We start from the raw sequence: 20,448 nt of genomic DNA on the forward strand, positions 1-20,448 counted from the left end.
AACTCTTGGCCGTTAAGACCTTGAAAAAGCATTTGATTTGTGGAATTGGTTCCTTTCTTCCAGGCTTTGGGTGATCTTGGTAGGTGGGTTTGCAGGCTTTCTCACCCTGTTTAGATAGGAACACTTAAGGAAAACTTGGTAGGATGTGTTGTCTGTTTATGAAGGAAGAAAAGGAAGAATCCTGCAGCAGATTTTCTTATCCAGTCCCTCTGCTTTACTCCATTTTGGGCTTGTCAATAAAATCAGAAATCCAGATATGGATGGCCCTGACCTTAGCTTGGAACACAAAACTGATAGTTCTAAAACAAAGCTGTGATGATATTGTTTTCAGGTTCCTTACTTGTAAACAAAGCTGGGCCTCCAGCCTCATGCTGGAGAATGCTAGCTAGCACGGCTGCCTGGGGTTACAGCCAATGCGGTCCATGGCCAGTAGAACATTTCTCCACGCTGGCTTTTTGCTAGCATTAATATGTATAATCAAGCTGAAATTGGCCTGCCATGTTGTAAATAGAAAAGAAGATTAAAGATGAATTTTCAAGAACAGATTAAACACCAAGGGATCAACAATTCTTTTTCTGAAATTCTGATACAAGTTTCTTTACCTAACAAAGACCTTTGAAGGAACAAAAATTAAATGGCCTGTCTCTTTTTTTTTTTAACTATATTGGAAAAAAATAACCGTGCTGGTAAGCTTATGATATATGTATGCATTTGTGGCAGAGCTTGAAGATTTTTAGGAAATAGCCACACTGGATTCTATAAGGGAAGAATGAACAGCCCCTTCTCCCCAACACAACAAATGATATATTTTTTAGGGGTGTAAACTGTCATCAGTATCTAATCCTTTAATAGCTGAATATTGATATCAGTTTAGGTCACAGGCAACTATTTTATCGATAGCCTAAAGTGGGCCTGGCATGATGGGTTGTGCCTATAACCCAGTTACTCTGGAGACTGAGGTGGGTGGGTCACTTGAGGCCAGGAGTTCAAGACCAGCCTGAGCTGCATAGCAAAACCCCATCTTTAAAAAATACAGACAAACAGCAAAAAGTAGCACTGGTTTAAAGCAACATTTGTAATCTAAAGTGAAAAGTCAATTTGAAATAAAAATCATCTTCATATTTTTACATTTGACCAGGTCAAGGGTTAGGGGGAAATGACGTTATCAAACTATTATATGCACTGTTGCAACTTCTTTAAAAATATAAATGACCCCTCCATTAAATGGAGAATTATTTCCTTTTTCTAAAAGTCTTTTCTAATTCTGAAAATAATATTAGCTTATTGTAAAAAATTTAACATAAAGAAAAGTAAAAAGGAGATAACTAAGTCTGTCATAACTCAATATTTTATTTATACATTCATCTTTTTACACACTGAGATCAGGCTATAAATACCATTTTTGTCCTGCCTTTTTCTCTGAACACTATAACATAAATCTTTTTCCATGCTTTAGAAGAATTCAAATACCCAAGTAATTTTTAAATAAAACTAAATAACAATATATTTGTTATTACTTTTTTGAATTTATATAGAAATGTGATTTAACTATATCAGCAATGGGATTAAAATATAAAACAATGAGATTTTTTACAACCTTCTATTATTAATAACTCAAATGCAGAACAGATTAATTCTTTTAAAAAGCCATTCTTCAAACTTTAGGATTTCTTATTCAGTCAGAATCATCTGCATTTCATCAACTACATATCGCATGGTATTTACACCTACACATCACTTTATTTGCTTTGCCTGACAAAATGAGAAGTATTGGGAATTGTTCAGGGAAATATGCCAAAAGAATCTTAGGGACTCATGAGTTTTACATATTTTCCCAGTTACACTAATGAAAAGGAATTTTGTTTGAGAACTTGACTTGGAGTGCAGCTGCAGGGCATTTGAATCTCAGTCTCCATCAGGCGTGCACCCATTTCTGTGCAGAAGTTTCTAGAATTTCCCTGAATTGGTTGGACAGAGCAGCTAAAAAAGCAGCCCAAACTGATCTGGAAATAGACTGAATTTCACATTAAAGAAAAATTTGAATCATTCACATCATTTCATCTTTTTTTTTTTTTTTTTTTTTTTTTGCTGCAGAGGGCCAAATACCCTATTGGATTTTTTAAAAATGTTTCAACCCTTTATTTCGGTACAATGTAAAAATAATCTGACTTTTCTATGATTTGGCTTTTCTGCCTTGAGTAACTATTTAAATATCTGTGAGATTTTCTTTTATTTGTGCTACTTCCAGAACGAAACAGAGGTATTTGGAAGAAACCACTTCCCACAGGGCCTTTGAACCGTTTACCTAAGTCAAGTGTAATGAGAAACATAACCAAATGCACCGTGGGGTTTATTGTTAGATAATAAATGGCTTAAAAAGCCCCTAGACCCTAAAGATGCCTGGGATGGATGATTTATGTTCATATGCTACTTGAGCATGTAGTTTTGGAGTGCATGGTGAGGCCCATGGCTAGTGGCAGTGGTGCTATTCAGCAAGATTCTGGGTCTTAAGAATAGTTCAAAGTTTTACCACTTCTCTCTGGATAAGCCATCTTTTTTATCTTTGAGTAAATTATAAACTTCTTTTCAGATTGTGTCCAAATGGTCACAGGTACTTTGACAATTTTTACTGTAACTGCCAATAAATAATACTCATCTTAAAAAAGACATCATTCTGGCAGGGCATGGTGGCTCACGCCTGTAATGCCAGCCCTTTGGGAGGCCAAGGCGGGCGGATCATTTGAGGTCAGGAGTTCGAGACCAGCCTGGCCAGCGTGATGAAACCCTGTTTCTATTAAAAATACAAAAATTAGCTGGGCATGGTGATGGGTGCCTGTAATCCCAGCTACTCGAGAGGGTGAGGCAAGAGAATTGCTTGAGCCCGGGAGGTGGAGGTTGCAATGAGCAGAGGTCACACCATTGCACTCCACCCTGGGCAAGAGAGTGAGACTCCATCTCAAAAAAAAAAAAAAAAAAAAAAAGGCATCATTCCATTGTCAATCCTTTTTTGCTGTTCTGTGCCCTGAACAGGTGATGTGATAGGGGTGCAAAGAGGGTGAGCGTTGTCCTTTACCTCAACAAGTGTGTGGCCTGGTAGGCGAGACAGGCATGTCAGAATGCTTATCATGAAGCCATCTGAAAAATTCTACAATAATCATATAATCAATGCTCTAGATATCAGAGAGGGGGTACAGAAATCTGCCAGAAGTGGAGGAAGGTAATGAACAAAAATCACAGTTCCATCTCTATGAACTCTAAGCTCCTATAGAAAAAGAAATTAGAGGGCTGGGTGTGGTGGCTCATGCCTGTAATCCCAGCACTTTGGGAGGCTGAGGTGGGCGGATCACAAGGTCAGGAGTTTGAGACCAGCCTGGCCAACATGGTGAAACCCTGTCTCTGCTAAAGATACAAAAATTAACCAGGTGTAGTGACGTGCCTGTGGTCCCAGCTACTCAGGAGTCTGAGGCAGGAGAATTGCTTGAACCTGGGAGGCAGAGATTGTAGTGAGCTGAGATCACGCCACTGCACTCCAGCCTGGGCAACAAGAGCAAAACTCCATGTGTCTCCAAAAAAAAAAAAGAGAAAGGAAGGGAGGAAGGAAGGAAGGAGAGAGAAAGAAAGAAAGAGAAATTAGATTACTTTAAGGAAGGAAGGAAGGAAAAGAGAGAAAGAAAGAAAGAGAAATTAGATTATCTTGGTGCTTATTCTTTTGTATATCGCTGTTGATGATTTGGAATTTGAGCTAAAGATACTGGGGGAAAAACTAAACCAAATTTTGACACCAAATGCAGGAAGGAGGTGAAATAAGCTTTTTTATTGTAGCTCTCCTTTTATTGCTCCCAATAAATACTTCCTACTTTGTGATTTTTCCCGAATTGTATTAGTTGGCGGAAAGCTGAGCAGTCCTGTGTTTCTAATTAAGAATTGGATGGTTAGCTGGAGTTTTGAGGAGGTCATCTCTGGGCGTGTCTGCTTTTGGCTTTCTTGGGCAGCTATGCTAGCATATCCTTGGGAATGAAAATGTAATCCTTCATGTGACACAGTTTAGGTAAACCACTTAGTCCTTTGCAAACACCAAATGCTCAGTACAGTATTTAAATGACACCATGTTTAATGCCACAGTTTCTTTACAGGCTCTTCTAAGATTGTAACGCCTGTGGGCTTTTAACTGCCCTTATTGATGTTGTATCCAAGAAAACAGAAAGTTAACTCCAAGCAGAAGTATTAATATCTTTGTATAACTTTCAGTTTTCACGTTGATCCCACTGCAAATCTGCTATTTAGACAGATGCAGAGGTGACTGATAAGCCAGGGTCATGTGGCTTCAGGAGTCTTAGGTTTCTCCATGCAGCAGTGTCAGGATAGGCTCACCAGCTCCTGGCCACAGCGGGTACCAGCAACCTCCTTGTTGCTGAATCCACCGACCACTCTCGGTCCTCATCCTGCTTCCTGCCTCAGTGGCGTTTGACTTTCCTGTTCTGGAAACAGTCTCATCCTTGGCCTCCTTCTGAGACTTCCTGTCATGTTCTGCCTTCTTCTCCAGGGTCCTCTTATTTTTTTGTATTTTTAGAGACAGGGTCTCACTGTATTGCCCAGGCTGGTCTCAAACTCCCTAGCTCAAGCAATCCTTTTACCTTGGCCTCCCAAAGTGCTAGGATTACAAGCATGAACCACTGCACACAGCTGCTGGGTTCTCTTATTTTATACTACACCTTCCTGGTTTCCTTTTGGACTCTCTTCTTCTGACAACTCATTACAAGCAAATGTGCTTAACTCTTCTGTCCTTATCCCTTTTCTCACTCGGCGTACTGTCCTTGGGTGATCTTACCCATTCCATGCTTTAAATGGCTAATTATAGTTATGATTTCCATCCATGGAGAACCTGGTTAAGTCAGATGGCTGGCTTTGCCTCCCAGCCCTACTGTTTACTAGCTGTGTGACTGTGGGCAAGTTGCTTACACTATGTGCCTCAGTTTCCTCATCTATCAAGTGAGGATACAAATAATTAACCCCATAAATATGAAGCATAGCACCTCTCCTATTAACTGCCCCAATCCACTCTCAGTTTTATCTGGTTAACATTTATTAATTTGTCAGGTCTCACGTAAGATGTTACTTCCTACAGGAAACATTCCCAGATGTTCAAATCTAGTTAGATCCTTTTTCCATGTACCCTCATAATTCAGTCTGACTGCCCTATTTCCCTGTCTTAGTGTTTGTCACATTTATCGTAATTGCTAATGTATTCAGATCAGCTGGAAGCTCGTGAGGGTAGAGATGGAGTCTGACTGGATCATCATTTTGTCCCCAGGGTCTAGCTCAATGCCTGGTACGTAGCAGTACTTGATAAATATTTGCTGAATGAATGACTCATGGAATTGCAGGGTATGATGACGCTTCTAAAGACATTCTTTGTGGTTACTAGGTTTTGTAGATCAGAAAACTCTATTAGGTTTGTTGTGGTTGAGTATCCTTGACAACATGGCTGACAGTAACTCATGGAAGACCAAATTGTAAACCCAAATGACAGCCTTTAAAATTTTTAACGATGCTTGAGAGCTAAGCTGGAAGGACGTGAGATGCTTATGCCTGCATAGAAACGCCTGCCAATGCTTTCTCATTTGGACCCAGACTCCAGATCGGGAGCAGTCTTATTGCTGGATCTGCTACCAAGAGAAATTCTAAAGCAAGAAGAGAAAAGCATTTCAATCTGGGACATTTATTTGCACCTGGAAATGGGGAATGGGCTATCAGACCAGACTTCTATCCTGTCCAACCTGCCTTCATTTCAGTCCTTCCACATTGTTATTCTGGGTTTGGACTGTGCTGGAAAGACAACTGTCTTATACAGGCTGCAGTTCAATGAATTTGTAAATACCGTACCTACCAAAGGATTTAACACTGAGAAAATTAAGGTAACCTTGGGAAATTCTAAAACAGTCACTTTTCACTTCTTGGATGTAGGTGGTCAGGAGAAATTAAGGCCACTGTGGAAGTCGTATACCAGGTGCACAGATGGCATTGTATTTGTTGTGGACTTTGTTGATATCGAAAGGATGGAAGAAGCCAAAATTGAACTTCACAAAATAACTAGGATATCAGAAAATCAAGGAGTCCCTGTACTTATAGTTGCTAACAAACAAGACTTGAGGAACTCATTGTGTCTTTCAGAAATTGAGAAATTGTTAGCAATGGGTGAACTGAGCTCATCAACTCCTTGGCATTTGCAGCCTACCTGTGCAATCCTGGGAGATGGCCTAAAGGAAGGACTTGAGAAACTACATGATATGATTATTAAAAGAAGAAAAATGTTGCGGCAACAGAAAAGTAAAAGATGAATATCAATATCTATTATATCTGTGTGGAGTAGGTTTTCTCTGGTCTGATTTTGACAAATAGAAGAGTGTCTACAGCATGGTTTGCCTGTCTCCCCTCCTGGATGCTGTTAAAGCTTTGTTTTGTTGAACAATCAGATGCCCAACCCTGTTGCCTTGTGGAAGATGAGTAAATGCAGTGCTTCTTAAAGTGGTCTCTTCTCCCTACCCCACAAATCTTTTGGTACTACCATTTGGGGAAGCCAAGCAAGGATAGTAAATTGACCAGAACACAGTTGTGGGAATTTGGCCTGAAGTTAGTGAAATAAAACTTTAAAGAGTGAAAGAAAAAATTTTTTAATGATGCTGATGGTGTACTAAAGAACAATTTTATGAGGCCTTACTTGCTAATGTAATAGGCTCTCTTCAACACCTAATACTGTGATGTTATGAACATGGGAACATTTGGTTTTGCAAAGTGTTGTCATCAACAATAAGCTTCTCAAGAGCGGAAGTTTCCACCACAGTATGCACAAGGCCTATGGACTTTTTGAATATTTGAAGGACTGTCATATGGAAAGGGATCAGGCTTAGTGTGTAGGACTCCAAGAGCTGGGACACAACAAGAATGCAGATGCCTTCTCTTTAGAACAAAGAACTTTTGAACTGTAACGGCTGTCTGGAAATGAGTGGGTCACCCCAGAGGTCATGACCTTATCACCATCTGTGTTCAAGCATGGCAGGGAGAAGCCCTGGGCAGGGATATCTGGAAGGAGAAGGACAAGTGGGGACTTTAGGATCCCTTCTAATCCCGAGAGTCTGGCAGTGCCCTACTCACCCAAGGACCGTTGAGCTAGGCCCTGTCCCCACACCATAGGCCCTGTGCCCACACCCTGCCCCAATAAATGGCTCAGGAAGAACAAGTGCTATATACTCATCAGCAAGAAATGCCCCACCATCAGCTGAATTATTTAAACCATTTTGACGAATGGTTTTGTGGCCTTTCTTGAAATTGATGTTGTTATTAGCACTGCCCAATAACTTTTCCTTTTTTGGTCTCTTGGTAATTAAAGGTGTGTCTGTATCTTGACTTTAGCTTATGCCTGTCCTGTGTGATGTGGGTAGACCATAATAGCCCAAGAAAATTAAATTATGTTGTGCATTTTGGAATGAGCACCCTCAGATTTGATTCTGGTGTCTTAGGCTGGTTATGCATAGGTTGTCTGGGAAATATTATAAAATTCACTTTTCTCCCCCCGAACTCAGGATCACGCCCACCCCTCTTGGAGAAGGGAAGAGCACAGTTACCATTGGGCTTGTGCAGGCTCTGACCGCACACCTGAATGTCAACTCCTTTGCCTGCTTGAGGCAGCCTTCCCAAGGACCGACGTTTGGAGTGAAAGGTACTGTCTTTAACAACTAGTGTACTTTTCAGGGCAAAGTTGGGGGGAGAAAATTGTAAAAAGAACATTGTCAACAGATAAAGAGTTAAGACTTTTCAGGGGATCCGGTACATTTCTTCACTGCACACTCCGTACATAGTGGTCACCCCATGTTGGTTCCCCCTGGGCATGAAAAAGAGCAGTGGGAGCTGCCAGGGCTTCACTGGACGCCTCAGGAGCCTGTTCCTGGGGCTGTGTTGCTCAAGGCTCCCGCCTCGAGTGCGGTCTCCCATTTCATCAGGGCCTTCTTTGCCAAGTGATCTTGAAACACGGCCATCCATATCGGTGTTTGATCATCCCAGTCCCGGGGAAAGGTCTTTCCCTCTGCCTTAGTCTCGGCTCATTGGAGTTGCTGTGTGGGGCCCGCAGAGCTCTCTGGAGACGGACTGGCTGTGGACAGCGAGTCATGATGAAATTCCTCCTTGGCCGTGGTTGGGCTGATATCTGGCACTTTCCCATTCATTACTCTTTCTTCCTTGATTTATCATGAAATCATTCCTTAGCTCACTTTACAATGATGTTTATTGCTACAATTAGTTTGTCCTTGGCACTTGGTGATTTTTTAAGAATACTGTATTTATATTACTGTTACACATATTAATAACGTATCTCATAAAGCACTGATAACTCACAGAGTGTCATGCATTGTGTAGTGGAATGAACACTAGGGTTGGAGCGAGAAGGCCAAGTTTTTGGTCACAGCTGTGTTTCCTACCGCGATGTGACCCTTGGCCACTTGAGCCAGTCACAACCTCTCAGAGCCTCATCTCTGAAAGTCCAAAATGCTGAGAGCAGCACCAGGCTCACCCAGTTGTTGGGAGGATCAAATGAGAAAGCATGTAAAGAACGAGGGCTACTATCAAATGATACACACATGGGCGGTGTTGTTACTGCTTTAGGAAAGAGAAGTCCTTTTACTCTAACAACCAACATTTTGAGGGATACGCAGCATGACAAATCTCACATACTCAAAAATTGAAGTCTATAATTTACTCATTTGAGGTGGTTATGCGGTGGTTTTTTGGTTGTTTTTTTTTTTTTTTTTTTTTTTTTTTTGAGACAGAGTCTCACTTGGTTGCCCAGTGAATGCAGTGGTGAATGCCTGGAATGCAGTGGTGCAATCTCGGCTCACTCCAAACTCCGCCTCCCAGTTTCAAGTGATTCGCCTGCCTCAGCCTCCCGAGTAGCTGGGACTACAGGCGCCCGCCACCATGCCTAGCTAATTTTTGTATTTTTAATAGAGATGGGGTTTCATCATGTTGGCCAGGCTGGTCTCAAACCCCTGACCTCAAGTGATCCGCCCGCCTCAGCCTCCCAAAGTGCTGGGTTTACAGGCATGAGCCACCTCGCCCAGCCACAGTGTATTTTTTTTAAACAAAGTTTTCTCAGATATGAAATCATATACAATTGATTTAGATAAAGTATAGTCACAGAGATCTAATAATAAATTAACAAAATATTCTCATATCCTGGTATGTTTTACAGTAATGACATCTGCTCTATTTTTACCTTTTTTTTTTTTAAGCAAAGAAACAGGTATAGTTAGACAGTGTCAACTTTTTTTTTTTTTTTTTTCTGTTCTGCTTGGATATAACCATTAGTATCTCTCACTGCCTTTTGTTACTTCATCTTGGGTGTGACGCCTCTCTGTTGGGTTTGGGGAGCTGTGTCCATCGTGGCAGCTGTACTTGGTGACCCGTTTGAAATGCCTCTTGCTCTGTTGTTTAGGAGGAGCCGCGGGTGGTGGATACGCCCAGGTCATCCCCATGGAGGAGGTAAGACCTTGAAGAGATGCAGGTCAGCTATGACTGTGTTTCCTTCCTGACATCTTGTCTCTGCTCCCATCCACACAGGCCCACAGACCCTCATCCATAATCCCGAAGTCATTAAGGCTCTGAAACCCCAAAATGTTTGCATAACCCATGCAGTGACAAATCCTAGTATTTACTGTGATGAGCTATAATTATATGGATTTTGTATGTGCTACTTGGCATGAATATTCATATACATTGCTGTGGAAAAATTATTTTTGATTAACAGGTGCTGACCTGGCCCCTGCTTGGGGTGTTTTACAAATAAACTACATGTAAATAACACTGCCTTCCTAAACTCCAAAAAATTCTGAATCTTGAAACCCTGCTGGCCTTGCGGGTCTGGATGAGAGAATGTGGGTCTGTGCCTCCCTTATCATCGGCTGTACTGCCAGGTTCACGAAGACTCGACGCTTCCCCTCTGTCAATTCAGGCTCCCGTGCGTGCCTTGGCAGCACAGATACTAAAACTGGAATGACACAGAGAGGATTAGCATGGTCCCTGCACGAGGATGACACACAAATTTGTGAAGTGTCCCATTAAAAATAAAAGACTCCAAAATAAAAGAGTTCCAGAGGAAAATGGTCAAAAAGAACTGATGTTGTTAATTCTCGCTTCTGTAAGAACTCCACCTTTGTTCCACATAACCTCTTTGTCGCCTGTAACTAACCAGTGACCAGTTCTTTTCAGTTTCATTCTCCGCATCAGCCTTATCATTCGGTGGGGCCTGGGCAATCTTCCAAAACCCAAATCTGAGCAGGTCACTTTCCTGTTCTGTCATTGCCGCCGTTGCCTGTCACCCTCCAGCACAGCACAGGAGGTCCTCGTGGGCGGCTGCTCCTGCTTTTCTGTCCACAGGTCCCCACCTGCCTTCTTCTCTCCACTGCGTCAAGCTCCTTGTAGACTCTTTTTTTGAGACAGAGTTTTGCTTTGTTGCTCAGGCTGGAGTGCAGTGGCACAGTCTCAGCTCACTGCAACCTCTGCCTCCCAGGTTCAAGCAATTCTCATGCCTCAGCCTCCTGAGTAGCTGGGATTACAGGCAACTGCCACTGTGCCTGACTGATTTTTTGTATTTTAGTAGAGACAGGGTTTCACCATGTTGGCCAGGCTTGTCTGGAACTCGTGAGCTCAGGCAATCTGCTGGTCTCGGCCTCCCAAAGTGTTAGGATTACAGGCGTGAGCCACGGTGCCCAGCCCTTGCAGACTCTTTTCCTTTTCTCTGTCGGTTCCAGGATTTTCCCATGCCTGGAACATTCTTCCTTTTCTGTCCTCTTTACCCAGTTTAGTCAAGGTTTTTTGTCAAGGTTCTTTACCCCACGGACTCCCTCTATTTTTACGGCTATCTGGTTCAGTTGGCTGTGACGAGTTGTGGGCCTTTCTTGAGGTCCCAGGTCCCAGCATTGAGCAGAGTGCCCAGCACATGGTAGGAACTCACTAGAAAGTACTTGTTGACTTTGTTAAAGGAATAGAAGTGTTTACCCATGGAGGTCTGAGTGTCAGGGAAGCTAAAGAGAAAATCTGTAGAAACTTCAAATACTGGGAATGGGGGTGAGAAAGAATAGTCCAAGGCACTGCTGAAAAAAATTGTCACAGGCTTCAGGTCAGAATGGGCGTGGGTACCATTCACGAGCCAGCAAGACCCAGAACCAGGAGGCCAAATTAGAGATGGTGTACAAGGGGCATACACAGGGGAGTGGCTCGGGTTTAGCCAGCAAATTGGAAGGACATTGGTGTCCCAGCGGTTTAGGGCATCAGCTGCATGGCTTGGAGGAGAGAGCTACTTTTCTTTTTTCTTTTCTTTTTTCTTTTCTTTTCTTTTCTTTATTTTTGAGATGGAGTCTTGCTCTGTCACCCAGTCTGGAGTGCAATGGTGCGATCTCGGCTCGCTGCAACCTCTGCCTCCTGGGTTCAAGTGATTCTTCTGCCTCAGCCTCCCAAGAAGCTGGGATTACAGGCGCCTGTCACCACGCCCAGCTAATTTTTGTATTTTAATAGAGATGGGGTTTCACCGTGTTGGTCAGGCCAGTCTTGAACTCCTGACCTCAGGTGACCCACCCGCCTCAGCCTCCCAAAGTGCTGGGATTACAGGCGTGAGCCACCATGCCCGGCCAAGAGATCTACCTTATGAGAGTGGAGTGGGCCAGACACACTCAGGTAGTTTGTTCCTTGAAATTGAGTGCCTCTAGTCTTTTCTTCATCTGTATCCTCCCAGCTCTGAGCACCGTGCCTGACGCTTAGTGGATGTTTCTTGACTGTGTGCCAGGCACAGACAATATGTACTGGACGGAACGTAATAAATCACCATAAGGGAAAATATTAGAATAAATTCCAGATGGACTGAGGACTATGACTGGAAGGATGGGAAGGAGCCGGCCTTGTGAAGAATGAGGGAGAGCATTCAGCCAGTGGGAACTGCTGGTGGGAAAGTCCTGAGGCAGGAAAGGGTGTGGCCTGTTCAGGGAACTGGAGGACACCAGCGTGGCTGGAGCCCTGTGGGCCAGCGGGAGTGGGGGGGGTTGAGGTAGAGAAGTGTGCAGGCGCCAGCCCTGTTGAGCGATTGCAATTTGTAGCCAAGAACCTGGATTTTATTTGAAGTGCCAAGGTCAGCCATTGAAGGGCTCTTGACAGATAACACAATGCAGATTGAGTTTTATTAAAATCACCCTGCCTTCTGTGTGATGAAGGGACCAGGGGCCTCTCAGTAGACACGATGAATCCAGGAGGAAGACTATGGAAATAGCCTAGGGAAAGATGTCAGTGACTTGGCCCAGGATGGGGGCAGTGAGGATGGAAAAGAGGAAAAAACAGTTTAAGATTTGTTTGCTGATGTTTGCAGGAATAGATGTTGGGGGTGAGAAAAGAGGAGGATTCAAGGACAACATCCAGGGTACTGGCTTGAGCAACTCAGTAGACTCATTTGTTGAGGCAGAGAACAGGGGAGTGATGGTATGAGCTTTGAACTGTGTGGTGTGGGGTGTGGTGGAGGGTGGTAGTCAGAAGGAGGGACTCAGTTTAGAGGCCTATGAAACATGCAGGTGGACATCAAGTAGACGGCTGGAAAGAAAAACTTACATTCCAGTTGTGAAATGGCCAAAGAGTTCAATAGAAACATCGGAAAAGAAATATTAACTAAATGCGTATTCATCTTCACCAATAATCAAGTAAATAAATCTACATTAAAACCACTATCAGGCCGGGCACGGTGGCTCATGCCTGTAATCCCAGAACTTTGGGAGGCCGAGGTGGGTGGATCACCTGAGGTCAGGAGTACAAGACCAGCCTGGCCAACATGGGGAAACCCCGTCTCTACTAAAAATACAAAAAATAGCTGGGCGTGGTGGCAGGCGCCTGTAATCCCAGCTACTTGGGAGGCTGAGGGAGGCGGATCACTCAAACCTGGGAGGCAGAGGTTGCAGTGAGCCGAGATCACGCCAGTGCACTCCAGCCTGGGCAACAAGAGCGAGACTCCGTCTCTAAATAAATAAATAAAAATAAAACCACTATCAGTTAACATTTTACTTGTCAAATTGACAAAATTGGATTTTTCAAAATAGTTATGATACCAAATTTTGGCAAAGAAATTGAAATGGACTCCCACACACTGCTGGGAAGTGTATGTTGATAAAAACACTTTGGGAAGAAGAGTAGAAATACATATTAAGTGTTTTACCGTGCATATCCTTTGGGCCCAAATAAATTCATTTTTAGTGTACCCTAAGGAAAAAAATGAATGTATGGGAAAATAGATCATTTCAAATTAAATATACTGTCACATAGTTTATAACATTAAAAAATGGGATAATAATAGGACATCAAGTTAACTATATTTTGCAGACTCTTTAATGATGTAAAAATGCTTGCTATATTGAGAGTGTAAGAGCTAAAGTATAAACTGTTATGATGTTATGATTCCAATATTTAAAAGTACAAATATATATTTATAAAATATATAAAGATATGTAATTTTTCATGTTTTCTCCAGTTAACGTTATTTTATGTTATAAAGTAAAATTTTAACAAGAAAATATTTAATCTTCGAAGAAATTAAGGAAATGCAGCTTTAAAAAGAATAACTTTCTCAACTATTAAATTATTTCTTAGTCTAAAAGTTACTTTATTTCTGAAGTAACTGATCTACTACTAGTGTTTTGCAGATGACACTTCATCTCTTTCAAAAAGCAATTTGGTGATATTATCAAGATCCCAAAGGCCAGGTGTGGTGGCTCATGCCTGTAATCCCAGCACTTTGGGAGGCTGAGGCAGGCAGATCACAGGGTCAGGAGTTCGAGACCAGCCTGGCCAACATGGTGAAACCACATCTCTACTAAAAATACAAAAATTAGCCAGGCATGGTGGCAGGTGCCTGTAGTCCCAGTTACTTAGGAGGCAGGAGAATTGCTTGAACCCGGGAGGCGGAGTTTGCAGTGAGCTGAGATCATGCCACTGCACTCCAGCCTAGGTGAAAGAGTGCAACTCCATCTCGAAATAAAATAAAATAAAATAAAAATACTTCATCCCTTTCAGAAAGCAATTTGGTGATATTATCAAGATCCCAAGGGCTGGGCGTGGTGGCTCATGCCTGGAATCCTAGCACTTTGGGAGGCTGAAGCAAGAGGATCACTTGAGCCCAGGAGTCTGAGACCAACCTGGGCAACAGTGAGACTGCGTCTCTACAAAAAAAAAAAACAAGAAAAGAAAGAAAGCTCATTTAACCTAGTAACTACTCTCCTGAAAATATACTACTCATTAGCAATTAATTTTTTTAAAAAAAAGGAAAAGCTATTTGTGTGTATGCTTTATAACTGTGGCCTTCCTTGTAAAAGTGAACATTTGGTAGTAGTGTATGTATCCAGCCTGAAACTTTTGGTACATCTACCATATACAGCCTCTATAAACTATACGAAAGATTATTATAGAAAAAGTTTTGTGAAAAACGAAACTTGGAAGTTTGTAGGAAGCTGATTTCATGAGTGCTCATGAGACTGGAAGGAAAATAACAGAATGAGTAGAGTCATGAGGGTAAAATAATTTATTTCTCCAAAATTCTGTAATATTTCGTATTATTTTATTGTTACTGTTTATTTTATGCCCTGCCTCATTCCAAAGTATATTTGATATGATACTGTTTTCTAGATAATAAAACAATGAATAAACGTAAAGTGAGTGACTATAAGATTCATTATTAAATGCATCAGAATGCTTTGCCTTAACCTGAGGATGGAAGAAGTTATGATCTGAGCAATTGCTCAAAGGTTCTTTGTTGTCACGTGGAAGACCTTGACCTTGATTTTCTGATTTAGGTGTTCCTATAGACTCAGTTCATTATAAGGATATGTAATTTGCATGCTATTTTATTTATTCAGTCCTTAAATTCCATAGTTGTTTAAAACAAATAGGAAGATGTCTTAGCTGAGCACAGTGGCCCAGGAGCTCATAACCAGCCTAGGCAACACAGCAAGACCCCCGTCTCTACAGAAAATTCAAAAATCAGCCAGGCACAATGGTGTGCACCTATAGTCCCAGCTTACTCACTAGGCTGAGGTGAGAGGATTGCTTGAGCCCAAGAGTTTGAAAATACAGTGAGCTATGATCATGCCACTGCACTCCAGCTTGGGCGACAAAGCGAGACCCTATTTCTGAAAATAAGTAAATAGAAAGATATCTTATTTCTGTAGTTCAACCTTCACTTGACTGGAGACATCCACGCCATCACCGCTGCCAATAACTTGCTGGCTGCCGCCATTGACACAAGGATTCTTCATGAAAACACACAAACAGATAAGGTGAGAAGGATGCCTTGCTAGCCATTTTGGGTATTGTATCCTGGAATTCCTGGATTCTTAAGGAGTTTGTGGAAAGAATTCTGATGTCTGCAAACTCTGAAATGTTATTCAATTCAATTTTGTGATTTTTACATATGTCCCTATTTCCCAAGGAGAAGGAGCCATCCTTTGATCAGATTCTCAAATGGGATTATGAGTACTGCCAAGTTATTGGGAGAATTGTAGTATGTTGTAAAAGCCAAATATTCTCTAAGATGAGTCTTTAGTTTTAAAGATGGTAGGTAGACCAGTTCTCTTCATTCTGGTCACAGGTCCAATCTCTAATCTATTCTAAGGGGATTGGACAGATGTCGTTTTAAGACTAATGTTATGCGGAGCTATTTTAGATGTGCTGAAAAGATGTCAGAGACCCTTATTGGGCTTCATGTGCTTGTAGTTTAAGAGTTAAACCACATCCCCAAAGGGGACAGCCCACCAGAAGCTAATTCCTCACAGACATAGGACATAGATAAAAGGGGTACCTTCTGGCACGTTTTACAACAAGAGTCCTCACTGGTCTTTAATTAAAGTAGTTCCTCAGTGAGTCTTTGCTACATAATCCACATACATCTTCATATGGTAGTTGTAGCGATATAGATCACGAAATATATTTATGCAAACTCTTTGCAATGTGTGTTTTTTCAGATCTTGTCAGTTTTATGAAAATGACAGAATTTAAGTCAACATTGTTTATATTAGCCCACAAATTTTAATAGGGTCTTTTATCTGAGTAGTTTGGTTATAAATGCAAAGAATTTTTGTCATATCCTATGAATTGTTCAAGTTCATGGACAATTAACTTTTGTGTGGTCTCATTTTTGTTTGTGTTTTTAGGCTCTGTATAATCGGCTGGTTCCTTTAGTGAATGGTGTCAGAGAATTTTCAGAAATTCAACTTGCTCGGCTAAAAGTAAGTTTCCAGTTAGCAATTCTTTAAAAAGAAAATATCCTAGAAACACATCAGAAAGATTGTCAAAGCCTGAAATTTTCAACTTAGTTTGACTTTGGTTTTCAGATATCCTTTTGGGTATTAAACTCTATGGAGACCGAATACTGGAGCAGAGAGAGCACAGTGTTCGAAGCCTGAACCCTGGTTCTACACACAAGAGCCAGGTGGACAAATTAATTAACCTTTTTCCATCTCAGTTTCTTCATCTATGAAATTAGAGGACTGTTTTGCTAATTTATGAGTACCCTAGTCAACTGACAAATTAGCTGGGCACAGGAGCACATACATACCTGTAGTCCAAGCTACGCATGATGCTGACGTGAGAGGTTTGCTTGAGCCAAGGACTTCAAGGTTATAGTGCACCATGATGGCGCCTCTGAATAGCCACTGCACCAGCCTGGCCAACACAGCAAGATCCCATCTCTTAAAAAAAAAAATAACAAATTAGAATTTTTGGTGAGTCCTTCTCTTTCTAAAGTGAAATATTTTTATGAAATTTGTTAAATTTCTAGGAAATTATAAGATAACCTTTGAAAACTCATCTATCTCATTTGTGGTTTTTTGTTTTGTTTTGTTTTTTTGAGACAGAGTTTTACTCTTGTTGCCCAGGCTGGAGTGCAGTGGCATGATCTCAGCTCACTGCAACCTCCGCCTCCCTAGTTCAAGTGATTCTCTTGCCTCAGCCTCCCAAGTAGCTGTGATTTACAGACACACACCACTGCGCCCAGCTAAATTTTGTATTTTCAGTACAGATGGGATTTCACCATGTTGGCCAGGCTGGTCTCAAACTCCTGACCTCAGGTGATCCATCCACCTTGCCCTCCCAAAGTGCCGGGATTACAGGCGTGAGCTACTGCGCCCAGCCTCATCTATGTTTTTGTTGCAGCAAACACTACAATTATACTTGCGTATGCCATCTTAATTCTTAAAACCTGTCTTATCTTTTTTCTGATGCCATTTGCTGCCTCTGGTCTTCTAATCATATTGCTTGCTACTAGCCCTGTTTCAGAGACTAAAAAATAACCCTAAATGGTATAACTTACAACCTTACTGGTTGGTATTAAGTGGTTTTAAAAATTCACCTCCTGCCTCTTACTGAACCAAGTTCAGTGTGTTGAAGTAGTGAGTAATTCCATCCTCAGCAGCTGTAACAACATGCAGTTTCTGTTTCCCAGATCTTTTTTATGCTTCATTAAAAACCACTATTTTGCTGGGCACAATGGCTCACGCCTGTAATCCCAGCACTTTGGGAGGCCGAGGCAGGCGGATCCTGAGGTCAGGAGATCGAGACCATCCTGACTAACATGGTGAAACCCCGTATCTACTAAAAATACAAAAAACTAGCCAGGCATGGTGGCAGGTGCCTGTAGTCCCAGCTACTCGGGAGGCTGGGGCAGGAGAATGGTGTGAACCCGAGAGGCGGAGCTTGCAGTGAGCCGAGATCGCGCCACTGCACTCCAGCCTGGGCGACAGAGCAAGACTCTGTCTCAAAAAAAAAAAAAAAATCACTATTTGTGTGTGTGTGTGTGTGTGTGTGTGTGTGTGTGTGTGTGTGTGTCAGTCTTGCTCTGTTGCCCAGGCTGGAGTGCAATGGCACAATCTCGGCTCACTGCAACCTCTGCCTCCTAGGTTCAAGCAGTTCTGCCTCGGCCTTCTGAGTAGCTGGGATTACAGGTGCCCACCACCATGCCAGCTAATTTTTTGTATTTTTAGTAGAGACAAGGTTTCACCATGTTGGCCAGGCTGGTCTCAAACTCCTGACCTCAGGTGATCCACCTGCTTCAGCCTCCCAAAGTGCTGGGATTACAGACATGAGCCACCACACCCAGCCAAAAATCACTTTCTTAAAATGTTTTATTTACACAAAATAAATAGGAAGATTTCTTGGCTGGGCACGGTAGCTCACCCCTGTAATCTCAGCACTTTGGAAGGCCAAGACAAGAGGATTGCTTGAGCCCAGGAGTTCATGACCAGCCCAGGCAACATAGCAAGACCCCTGTCTCTACAAAAAATTTAAAAATTGGCTGGGCATTAAAAGTTTTAATTTTTTTTTCTCTTCCATGAATTAGGAATAACTTATTTTGAAACATAGGAATAAACTTAACTTGAATTACCGGTATTTGTATTTGAAAACTAATGAACTGTGGCATCAATTATATGGATGGACAGCAGTTTATGTCTCTTCTGAGCAGGGTACACGGTGGCCACATAGAGCAGCCCAGGGAGCCCCTGGCTGACGCAGCCAGTAGCAGGCACAAGTGGTAGTTAGCTGTATGCTGTCCACCGCAGGACATCTTCAGATCAATCCTTTTCAGAGTCTATTACAAACTCGCAGTATCTTACTCGTAGAAGAAATCTGGCCCTAGGTATTTGTCTGACTTGGCCTAACTTATAATTCAGTCAAAGTTCAGTTTAGTTTAGTTTTTTTGTTTGTTTTTTGTTTGTTTGTTTTTTGTTTTTTTTTGTTTTTTGAGATGGAGTTTTGCTCTTGTCCAGACTGGAGTGCAATGGCGCCATCTTGGCACACCGCAACTTCTGCCTCCCAGGTTCAAGAGATTCTCCTGCCTCAGCCTCCCAAGTAGCTGGGATTATAGGCATGTGCCACCAGGCAGGCTGATTTTGTATTTTTAGTAGAGACGGGGTTTCTCCATGTTGGTCAGGCTGGTCTTGAACTCCTGACCTCAGGTGATCCGCCCACCTCAGCCTCCCAAAGTGCTGGGATTACAGGCGTGAGCCACCACACCCAGCTTAGTTTTGATTTTTGTTTTTTGGTTTTTTTGGAGACAGAGTCTTGCTCTGTCACTCAGGCTGGAGTGCAATGGCAGGATCTCAGCTCATTGCAACCTCTGCCTCCCAGGTTCAAGTGATTCTCCTGCCTCAGCCTCCCAAGTAGCTGGGATTACAGGTGCTCTCCACCATACCTGGCTAAATTTTTTTTGTATTTTTAGTAGAGACGGGGATTCACCATGTTGGCCAGTCTGGTCTCGAAGTCCTGACCTCAGGTGATCCGCCTGCCTTGACCTTCCAAAGTGCTAGGATTACAGGCGTGAGCCACCGCACCTGGCCCAGTTTAGTTTTTTTGTTTGTTTGTTTCTTTGCTTGTTTGTTTTGAGACGGAGTTTCGCTCTTGTTGCCCAGGCTGGAGTGCAGTGGCACGATTTCGGCTCACTGCAACCTCTGCCTCCCGGGTTACAGCAATTCTCCTGCCTCAGCCTCCCAAGTAGCTGGGATTACAGGCATGCGCCACCATGCCTGGCTGATTTTTGCATTTTTAGTAAAGATGGGGTTTCTCCATGTTGGTCAGGCTGGCCGCGAACTCCTGACCTCAGGTGATCTGCCCACCTGGGCCTCCCAAAGTGCCAGTTTAGTTTTTTAAAAGGCTTTACCTCATGGAGAAAATAAAATTAGAGCGATAATTTTGGTGACCCTTTGCTCTCTGTTGCTTCTCAAACTTCTCACCTTTTTTCTTCTTAATCATTAGAAACTGGGAATAAATAAGACTGATCCGAGCACACTGACAGAAGAGGAAGTGAGTAAATTTGCCCGTCTTGACATCGACCCATCTACCATCACGTGGCAGAGAGGTGGGTGCTGGGGAGATGCCAGCAGGCTGATAGCCAGGTGGGGAGGCATGTTTGAGCCGAAGCGCTTAAATTCAGAAACTTACAGTTTGATCCTGTCCAATGATCTTCCCAGCCTGTGCTTCATATTCCCACCATTTATTTCAGTTACTATTATCATACCACCCTCCCTTATCCTTGCCTTCAATTAAAACAAAAATTCTGTCCAGGCTCAATCCCATCTTCTCCCATGTCTTCCAAATTTCCAAGGAAAATTACCTAATTTTCTCTTCTGTTTCTCTCTCCTTTGGCCTCTTGTCTCTATATTAAGAAACAAAACAAAACAAAACAAAATTTTTTTTAAAGACCATGCCTCCCTGGCTTTGTCCTGCTCCTCCTCCACCCACCATCCCACCTTCTTCTGTTCACTTCCTTACCACTGGCTCTCGGCAGCTCTCTGTGTGTTTCCAGTGCTGGATTTTCCTCCAAGTCTGATATGTGCTTTCATCCACTTAACGAGGCATCCCTCCACCGCTTCAAATGCAGCTGAG

General features: G+C 42.5%; 2 protein-coding genes and 1 non-coding gene across 10 annotated transcripts in view; all 3 read left to right on the top strand.

Moving 5' to 3' along the window:
- MTHFD1L (methylenetetrahydrofolate dehydrogenase (NADP+ dependent) 1 like) overlaps positions 1 to 20,448 on the top strand; it is a 236,051-nt gene that overhangs the window by 63,371 nt on the left and 152,232 nt on the right. For 7 of the 8 annotated variants that reach the window (XM_030809836.1, XM_030809837.1, XM_030809838.1 and 4 more), the window contains 5 exons: positions 7,581 to 7,717; positions 9,485 to 9,531; positions 15,243 to 15,350; positions 16,224 to 16,298; positions 19,819 to 19,921. In XM_030809836.1, coding sequence (XP_030665696.1) covers positions 7,581 to 7,717; positions 9,485 to 9,531; positions 15,243 to 15,350; positions 16,224 to 16,298; positions 19,819 to 19,921 — 470 coding nt within the window. The remainder of the gene's footprint in view (positions 1 to 7,580; positions 7,718 to 9,484; positions 9,532 to 15,242; positions 15,351 to 16,223; positions 16,299 to 19,818; positions 19,922 to 20,448) is intronic. The other variant, XM_030809843.1, reaches the window with a different exon arrangement.
- Positions 5,510 to 6,660, top strand: LOC100605831 (ADP-ribosylation factor-like protein 4A). The gene has a single exon (XM_003255881.4). It carries the CDS (start codon positions 5,610 to 5,612, stop codon positions 6,336 to 6,338), a length of 729 nt encoding a protein of 242 aa, XP_003255929.2. The 5' UTR covers positions 5,510 to 5,609; the 3' UTR covers positions 6,339 to 6,660.
- Positions 10,011 to 10,113, top strand: LOC115834511. The gene has a single exon (XR_004029459.1). It is a non-coding gene; the product is annotated as a U6 spliceosomal RNA (small nuclear RNA).

This window comes from Nomascus leucogenys, chromosome 3 (genome assembly GCF_006542625.1).
Source record: "Nomascus leucogenys isolate Asia chromosome 3, Asia_NLE_v1, whole genome shotgun sequence".
Classification (NCBI taxonomy): domain Eukaryota; kingdom Metazoa; phylum Chordata; class Mammalia; order Primates; family Hylobatidae; genus Nomascus; species Nomascus leucogenys.